Source organism: Muntiacus reevesi, chromosome 5, assembly GCF_963930625.1.
Source record: "Muntiacus reevesi chromosome 5, mMunRee1.1, whole genome shotgun sequence".
NCBI classification, from domain to species: domain Eukaryota; kingdom Metazoa; phylum Chordata; class Mammalia; order Artiodactyla; family Cervidae; genus Muntiacus; species Muntiacus reevesi.
In genome coordinates this window covers 71,163,967-71,173,796 of record NC_089253.1, presented here as the reverse complement: position 1 = coordinate 71,173,796, position 9,830 = coordinate 71,163,967, and the positions used below count along the sequence as shown (strand labels likewise).

The 9,830-nt window shown below is 35.3% G+C and overlaps 1 protein-coding gene across 6 annotated transcripts in view; it reads right to left on the bottom strand.

Annotated features, from left to right (window-relative positions):
- Positions 1-5,545: 5,545 nt before the first annotated feature.
- MARK1 (microtubule affinity regulating kinase 1) overlaps positions 5,546-9,830 on the bottom strand; it is a 142,524-nt gene continuing 138,239 nt past the window's right edge. The window contains exon 17 of one of the 6 annotated variants that reach the window (XM_065938364.1): positions 5,546-8,045. In XM_065938364.1, coding sequence (XP_065794436.1) covers positions 7,691-8,045 — 355 coding nt within the window. In that variant the 3' untranslated portion in view covers positions 5,546-7,690. The remainder of the gene's footprint in view (positions 8,046-9,830) is intronic. The other 5 variants (XM_065938365.1, XM_065938362.1, XM_065938360.1 and 2 more) reach the window with 5 other exon arrangements.

The window sequence follows — 9,830 nt, the reverse complement described above, 5'->3', positions numbered from 1 at the left end:
CGTTTTTGGTGGCATTTTAAGGATTTTCTACGTATAGTATAATGCCATTTGCAAACAGTGAGAGGGGGCTTCCTTTCTTATTCCTTAGAGAAAAAAAGTCAGGTTTTCATTGTAAAGTATGGTGTTAACTGTGAGCTTGTCATATATGACCTTGTGTTGAGGTATGTTTCCCTCTGTACACTTTCAGGAGAATTTTCACCATAAATTGAAGTTGAATTTTGTCAAAAGCATTTTCTTCATATATTGAGCACATATGAGTTTTGTTCTTCAGTTTGGTAATATGGTGTATCACATTGATTGATTTGTGGATATCAAGCCATTCTTGCATCTTTGGGACAAAACTCACTTCATCATGGTATATGCTGAATTCAGTTTGCTAATATTTACTGAGGATTTTGCATCTATGTTAATCATTGATTCATGCCTGTACTTTTCTTCTTCCGTGGTGTTTTGTCTGGGTTTGGTATCAGGGTGATGCTGGCTTTATAGAATGAGTTCTGAAAATGTTCCTTCCTCTTCAGTACATTGGAATGGTTTGAGGATAGGTGTTAACTGTACTTGAGATGTTTGCTAGAATTCACCCATGAGGCCCTCTTGCCCTGGACCTTTGTTTTTTGGGAGGTATCTTTTAAAATTATTGATTCAGTTTCAACACTGGTAATTGATCTGTTCATATTTCTATTTCTTCCCGATTCAGTCTTGGGAGATGGTGTGTTTCTAAAAATTTCTTTTTATTCTAGGTTGCACATTTTTATTGGCATATATTTGTAGCAATTTTAGGATATTCTGTGTTTCTGTAGTGTTGGTTGTAACTTGTTTTTCATTCCTGATTTTATTCAGGTCTCAATTTTTCTTGATGAGTCTGGTGAAAGGCTTATCAATCTTGTTTGTCTTTTCAAAGAACAAGCTCTTAGTTTCATTCTTTTCTATTTTTTTTTTAGCCTCTTATTTTTTGCTCTTATGATTTTTTCCTTCTACTGTCTTTGGGGTTGTTGTTGTTCAATTTTTCCTAGTTCTTTTAGGTGTAAGATTCAGTTCAGTTCAGTTGCTCAGTCATGTCCAACTCTTTGTAACCCCATGGACTGCAGCACACAAGGCCACCCTGTGCATCATCAACTCCCGGAGTTTACTCAAACTCGTGTTCATTGAGTCAGTGATGCCACCCAACCATCTCATCCTCTGTCGTCCCCTTCTCCTTCTGCCTTCAACCTTTCCCAGCATCAGGGTTTTTTCAAATGAGTCAGTTCTTCGCATCAGGTGGCCAAAGTATTGGAGTTTCATCTTCAGCGTTAGTCCTTCCAATGGTTGGTTGAAATTTTTCTTGTTCCATGAGGTAAGCCATTAACCTCCCTCTTAGAACTGGTTTTGCTGTGCTCCATAGATTTTGGATTGTTACGTTTCCATTTCTGTCTCCAGGTATTTTTAAATTTCCTTTTTCTTCAGTGACCCATTGATTACTTAGTAGCATTTCTTTTTAGCCTCCACATATTTGTGTTTTTTGCGGTTTTTTTCTTGTAGTTTATTTCCAGTCTGACAGTTGTGGTTAGAAAAGACCACCTATGTTTTTTTCTAGGAGTTTTATCATTTCAGGCCTGAGGTTCAATCTCTTTGCTCCTCAGGAGTAGCTAGGAATTCAGTTAATGCTTGATTGTGACTCACAGAGTCACGGAGTGTGACTTATTGGGGGTTGGGTTACATATTTAGTTGTAGATTCAGTTTATCCATGGAAGTAGCCAAGTTCAGGATCCTCCCACATCACCATCTTAAACAAGAACCAGCTTATCCATGCTTTCTAAAATTTTGAACACATGCTGCTTTTGTAAGAATAAAAGGCTTTACCAACAGGATAGTGTATATGACTATTTTCATTGCTATTAAAATTATTTTATAACTCCTGGATGGAGAAGTAACATTCAAGGGAACAGAAACAGTTCAACAGGTGAGATTTCCAAATTGTTATAAATGTCCTTTGCAAAACTGAGCCAAGAAATAACTGAGGCACCAAGGCACTACCAAAACAGGTAAATGTTGGTCTCTAGAAAAATCTTTTGAGTAATGTATGAAGTAATTACATTAAGATGGAAAATGAAAGATAATTATTAGCAATTAGCATGGGTTCACTAAGGAAACCTTGTATCAGATAACCTTTCCCTTCTTCCTTTTGTTGTTTTGTTGTTATTATTACTAAAGCGTGTCATGGGAAGTATGTCTAAATTTAAGCTAAACATTTTGGAAAATCAAAACATGAGTAAGCTGAATGAGAGACTACTCATGATTGTTATATGAAATACATGCATATTCATTTCTCCATGTGCTTGTGCTTCAAGCCCATACCAGTGAAGGATGCAGCTGGGGGAGATGAGGATGGGAAAGAAGAGGGCTGTGCTTTGGGACATGGTCTTTTTTGCTCTTTGCATCTGGCCCTGCAAATATTTAGAGCAGGCTAGCCTTGTCTTTGGAGCAGCAGCAGTAGCATGAGCAGTTTTGGGGGACAGTTTAGAGTAGATTCAGCATTGTAAGAGCCTTTCAATTCAGGATATTTTGATTCTTTGACCAAGTCTATCATCAGTTAATCTAGACATGGTAACAATTTTCTATACAAATTTCCATTAGAGTTGAAAATTTCATATAAAGTGTATGGTGATATCAAATTTTAAAATATCTCATACAGAATTAGCTACAGATGGCATAAAGAGAAAACAATAAACCCAATATAACTCAGGTTCCACCTTAAGAAAATAAAATTTTGAGAATCCATAGTTAACTTTAGTTGGTTTTGTTTATAGGTAAGTAGACATGAGTTGGACATTTTATGTTTTAAAATTTTTGATTTCTCACAATAAACAGGTATTAATTGATGCTTTTCTATCATTTTACTTGCTTTACTATTTCTATGACATCATCTAAGATAAAACATGACTTACCTAGAGATGATCTTAGTCTTCCTCAGCTTTTTTCAATTTCATATTTCAAAGTGAATGTCACTAAAATTTAACATTTTTTTCCTTAGAAAATTAAGATCAAGATTGAAATATCATTTTCCATACATTTGGTCTATATTATCAAATGTAGTACCATCAAACCACTAAGGGTAAGCTAAACAAGCAGCAATTATTTAGGAAATTTTACAGAACATGTCTATTTGCAATGATAATACAGTACAGCAATAGTTATCTAGGTTTCTTTTTCTTAAAAGATGATGTCTCTTGCAGATGATATTCCATATCTACAAATGGTTTTGGGGGATTTATTTCCAAAACATACAGTATGTGCCAAGAGCATTGAAAAAATCAAAATATGCACTGGCTGTACTATAAATTTTTTTTTCAGATAATTCCTCTTCATATACCCTTCTCCTTTACACATCTCTTGCTTTATACTCATGAACATGTACTGTTCTCTTACATGTACAGAAAAATGCAATGATGTTACAGCCCAATGAGATGAACAAAAAGAATTTAATTTTTAACCATGCTGGCTTTAAAAAATTAAAAATGCAATACAGACAAGTTTCTACATAAATGTGTGATCTAATTTTTTTTTAAACAATAGTTCAGTTAGAACATTATTTGCATGCAGGAAAACTTTTGAATGGAGGCTAAATATTATGAATATTACCATGTCAGGTAATGCATCCTTTGTATTCCTATTAATATTCTTGAGCTCTGTTCTGGAACATAGTTACTTAGAAACAGTTCTTCTGGATATTGCTTCCTAAACTTTGTTAAGCAGAACACCACAGTATTTAATCTAGGGTTAACTGGTTCCCATTACTGAGGCAAAACTTCTCAGTACTCTCCCCATGACCCATGAATTATGAGGTTTTTCACTGTGGCTGGCTGGAGCAGGCACTACTTCTGTATGAGGTTTGAGGATCATTCCAATATTTCAGGCGGTCCTTTCACTGGTTTCATGTAGTTTTCTCCACGTGTATGCTGACCTCTGCCTATCTCTGGAGTTTTGGTATAGCTGTCTCCCTCTAGACTTCAGCTGCCTTGGTCTCCCAGCTCCAACTCCTTCATGAAGGTGTACTTCATTAAGTGGACTTCCACGTGGACTTCCCCTCCATGTGTTACAGCCTAGAAACTCTCTCCAGGCAGACAGCTGGGGTCAGTCACAAGGTTCATTTCACTTGTTTCCTCTTAGGGATCACTGTTCTTCATTGGCTGATATACAATGTTTTGAAAACACTCCATCAAAATGACAATGCCGTTAGAATCTGTTGTTTCATGTTTCTTCTTTGTCTTCTTGTTTTAGATAGAAGGATAACTCTAGTACTTATCCATGTTGGATGAAAGCAAAAGTCTTCATGTGCAAGCTGACAACTCGAATCGTTATGCCAGGAAGCTCTCCCTGCATTCCACTCAGTAGAATATGGGCCACATCCTACTCATGCTATCCTGTTGATACAGCTTTAGAAATGTCTCTCAAATATACCCTCCTTTCAATCCTATGTTAATCATCTCTATCTAGACTATTTCATCCACGCTTTGCAGCTAATAGCCTCTGAAAAGATCTTCCTGGCTCTATCTAGCCTTCAGTCATCCCACAGATTTCTATTAAATACAGGTGTTTTTTGTTTTTTTTTAAACTGCTGTTTCCTCAGAACCTAGAATCTGATGTATATTGGCACTTGAAAAAGTTGCTGAATTAATGAATTGTTCATTTACAATCAATTTATTAGGTATCTCCTGGGCTTGAAAAGGCCAAATTTCCTCCCTCTAATCATAGGTCAAGTTCAAGCTGAGGCTGCCAATCAATGCTTTACATAATCTTCTATCTATCAACCTAGGTAAGCCCTGTCACATCACAGAATAAGTGGTTCATTTCTAAAATATGTCTTACAGCCTTACTAACTTCCAGCCTTTTCTCACATGTTCCTTCCATTCACCTTCTTGAATTTTATCCATCCTCAAATCCCTCAAATGCCCTTCTTTTCTCATGCTGATACAGAACCCACCTTCTCTGAATTCTTACAGCATCTATTCTTTTGTGCTTATTTGAGCACTTTCACTGTTTTCTATTTGGGTATGTATTTTTGGTCTGGGTGTGTATATATTTTGTCTTCCCAAATGGACCAAAATCTTGCAGAAGTAGGAAAACCTCTTTTACAATTCCTTTATATATTTTAAGACACAGGAGGTCCCTCAATAGATATTTTTAAAGTGAAAGCAGAGATCTTGATGGACAGACACATGCATTAAATCACTTATTTACAGTAAGTTGGCATTTCACTCCATCACATGTCCTTTTTTTACCCACATTGTGAAATGGTACTGTTGGTGAAAATCACCTCACAATAAAGTATTTTGGGTTTTAAATAAAATCCATTCTTAGATTATATTATTGGGTCAGGATTTTGGAGCATATTTCATCTTATTATTTATCAAATTAATACTGTCTCTACAAAATAATTTAATATTAGCAATGTTATATAAAATAATACTTAAACAGAAATGAAGGAAATCCTGATATTGCATAGTCAGTGAACATAATCTGGTATTTATTTATGCAAACATACTACAAAACTTCTCTAAATCTTCAAAAAAAGTTATGTTGCCATATAAAATGGAAAAACCTAAAGTGAATACTAATATTCATTTTTAGCTCATTAAAAAGTACTGAAGTAAAATTCCTTGCTACAAATGCAGAAGAGATAACCAGAGTGAGAAAATGTAAAAAAAAAAAAAAAAAAATCATTCAGCTTCTACTTTGGAAAAAGCATGTCTATTTTTCAAAAAATGTTTTAATTGATAGAAATTCCAATAAAAAGATTAATTTTTTTCTTGTCATGCCATAATGACATCTCAAAAACCTACATAGAGTTTACCCTGTCAACTAAATTTAGCACACATAAAAGCAACTCCCCATACAGAAGACTTCTGCACTGGAAAACAGGTAATTCACATTCTGACAAAGAGCAAAAGACAAGTGCTTTATTACGAGAATTGTTCAAGTAAAATTTCAGTGTGCACCAGTGAAAGTGAATAAAGATTTGCATCATTTTTTTTTTGAATGAACACTAGGTTAAAAGGGGGCTACACAGTTGTTTTTTGTTTTTTGTTTCCAAACACCATCCTCTGCTAAGGCAAAAACACACTTCATTTTAGAACACAGCTGTTACAGAAGAAAGCTACATCACAGTACAGTACAGATCAGCCTAGTCTGGAAGCCATCATGGAATGGCACATCACCTACGCTTAGAGCTTTCTAGTGCAGGCTAGAAGTACAGTATTTTGTCACAGCTTTATTTCTCTTTAAACTGATGAAATTGGAATACACTTTCTATTTCTCAGGAGTGTGCAGATGGGGCCCATATGCTGATATTACAGTAATTACAACATTAAATAACATTGCACAGTCAACCTCCAAGGCTAATTCAGTAGAAAATAACAAGTATTAAAATGTACCTTTACTAGTGGTTTTACATCGCATATATCACTAATTATGAAAGAAAGTAGGCAAATGCCCAATTACAAAGCTGCACACTATAGGCATAATGATGTGGAATAAATACAAGAAATCTGGCAAAATATTAAAAACAAACAGGTCACATGGGAACCAACTGAACAACCACATAAGCGCAAATCAATAATATACTATTATAAATAGCATGTTTTGCTCCAAAGTCTCTTATGTAATGACAGATAGTATACTATGTCAGGGGTGGATGGAGAGGCTTGGGGGGAGCATGAGGCAAACATTCCCAATGCCCATAAATTCCTGAGGTGGCATTATTTCTTAACTGATGCATTGTTCAACACTGTAAAGATGAGTTTGTGCTATGAAACGGTCCCAACATTATTATATTATACTTTCACAATTAATGTCATGGGATTTGGAAGGCAGCAAACCTAAGTGACACTTACATTATAATAGCCAGATAAAATATTGACTCTCTTTAATTTTGCCACTCCAATTAGTAGTGGGCCAGGAAACACTTTCAAGTTCAAAAGAAATTTGATGTAGATTTAACTTCTTCCCCAGGACTTCTTGGTTAGTTCAAGGCAAAGCTATTATTATTTTCATGTACTTTATTTTAAAACCTTCTAAGTGCCAACACTGTAAACATTTTGTATCTTCTCAACTAAACCTTGTCTGATAACAAGGATAAGAGCAAAGATAAGCAGGAGTAATTCTGTGTATAACAAAGCTGATCTATTTATCAGCTTCTGGTTCAAATTTAAATATGATTTAAAAATAACTTTTAAAAGTCCATGCTACAATTGTAAAGACTAGTTTTCTGTGCACTTTTTTTTAACTCTGGACACAATTTTCAAAATTGCATGATGGAGGTAAGAATTTAAAAAACCCACCAGAATGTAAATAACAGAAAGAACATTTTCAACTCAAAGCATCAAACGTACATTTACGTGCAGAAATCTAGACAACTATACAAGTTTTTAAGCAATCATCTGTTTTATTATACAACTCTATAAACAGAAGATGAACAGAAATACACAATATACTTACCTGTACATGTGAACCTACTTTTTTAGCTACAGATATTTATTATAGTTCATACTGACTTTAATTTTATAGTTCATAACTATGTATAACCTTATTGCAATAAGGGCAAATTCTACATGGGGAGATTCACAGGCCAATCACATTAGGCATCACCAGTACATTCAAAAACTGTACCTCATATACGGATGTATCTTCCCTGATCCTGTAAATTCGAGTGTCTTTACAGCTTCAGCTCATTTGCTACTTTAGATGCAATGTTTTTAAAGGCGATGGACGTCCCGGATATTCGCTTGAAGCGGACCCCATTGAGAGACAGTCGTGGCAACTTGCAGACTTCCATTTCCCACTGCACAAGGCTATCCTGCCTGGCATCACCATGGACGCAGAAAAGCAAAAACCTCTCTTTCTGTTCATAATCACAGTTATTTGCATCTAACACTTTGCGGATTTCTCTCATCATGTCATTGGGGTCCATTGAACTGGTGGTCTTCATGCTCCATGTGAACCGCAGAGAACGTGGCTTGGAATCTTTACCCTCCTCCTTTTCTCTTTCTTTTGGTTCCCCTGTTGTACTTCTGGAATAAGAGGACAGAGGGGGGAGGGGGAAAAATGAAGACAAAAACTCCTGTCAGCAAAGACATCAAAACACACACAAAATATAAGCAGTCACAATCCAGGGGCTAATAAAATGACTCTTTGTAGACTATCTTCAAGTAGATACAAAGATTTGTATCATCTTGCTGTTACAAAAATGAGATTCCAGGATGCCATCTGTTTTGACTCTTATTAATACCTTCCATTTAAAACAGCTTATTTTCTTAAATATATTTGTTTGTGGGAAATATTTGCATCCGAAAGCAAACAACTTGATATTTTTCCTCCGTATTTATTTGAAAATGCAGATTCTCCACTTTCTATACATTTATACAAAATGGAGACCACAAGCAAGTTGCTTATAAACACACATTTTTGAAATATAAAGAAAAATTTTCTTTTTTTCTATTTTTTTTTTGCACAGGAGGTCTGGGGACCATAAGAGCAGTAATGGCTACTGTGGGATTATTTGTACCTGATGATGTGGAGAAAGAATGTGGTTCTGCAGTGGGGTAACATGCAGGAGTGCAGACATCAGATTTCAATGTTCTGCTAAACATATCCTTCAAATAGTCTACAGGGCTCCAAGTGACCTATTATACTCCAACTCCCACCCCTAACCCTCCCATCTATTATTTTCCTCCTTGCTCACACCCATCAAGACACTGGTTTCCATACTGCTCTCTGAACATACGGGGTACGTTTTTGCCTTAAGGCTTTTACATAGGCTGTTCCCTCTGCCATAAATGCTTTTTCCTCAGATGGCTGCCCACTTTCTCCCTGTGGTCTCTAATAACTATGCCTACTCTGGCACGGCCAATTCCTTACCTTGCTCTATTTTTCCTCTACAGTACTTATCACATTCTTATATACTATTTAGTTCACTTATTATATTTATTGTCTGTCTTACATCTAGAACTGTGCTAAGCAAATAGCAGGAGATTAACGCACAATCTGTTAAATGAGTCAGCGTTACTGGATTTTCCTTATAGGAGGTCTCCCCATAAATAATATAGTATCAGAAAACCTACTTCAAATAATCAAAGAATGGTAAAATTAATAATTATTTATGATTCAGAAGATGCTGTAATTAAATTTGTTGAGTAGTTATCCAAACATAGATGTTACAATTTTAACTTGTTAATCTAACTAACTTGTGTGTGATTTAAAGAAAAAAAAAGGATACAATTTGAAAGGAATTTATACTCTACTATATAAATATTTTATGCCTGTATGTACATTTTACATCAATATTATCATATAATGTATATTCATGTATATATTTACATTTATATATTTTTATGTATTCATTTATATATCTGTTTTCCTCCTCATTCTTAGATATTTCAACAGACAAACCTCTGCCTACTACACAAACTTGAGAAAACTGGGAAAAGAGTAAGTGTAGCAGATAAATTTCCAAAGACTATCAAGCAACTATGGAGAGCACTTATCTCAGTGTCTTCTCTATTAATCTCTCTTATTTGTTCACTAAATCTAAGCTATGACATCACAGGTCTCTGGGTGTGTGTACAGATCTGACTAGAGTCATTCACCAGGACCATATGCAGAACATGGGCCATGGCATCAGTGTGCTAGGGTGGGAAGGTACCCAGGAGACCATGTGATTGAACACAAATTTTAAAAACAGAACTGACAACTGGAAAACTTAAATCACTTTTCCACAGTGAAAAGCAAAGACTAGAAATCAGATGTTTTACTCCAAGTCTAGTTTTCTTTCCATTCCATCAAGGAAACCTGGTGAC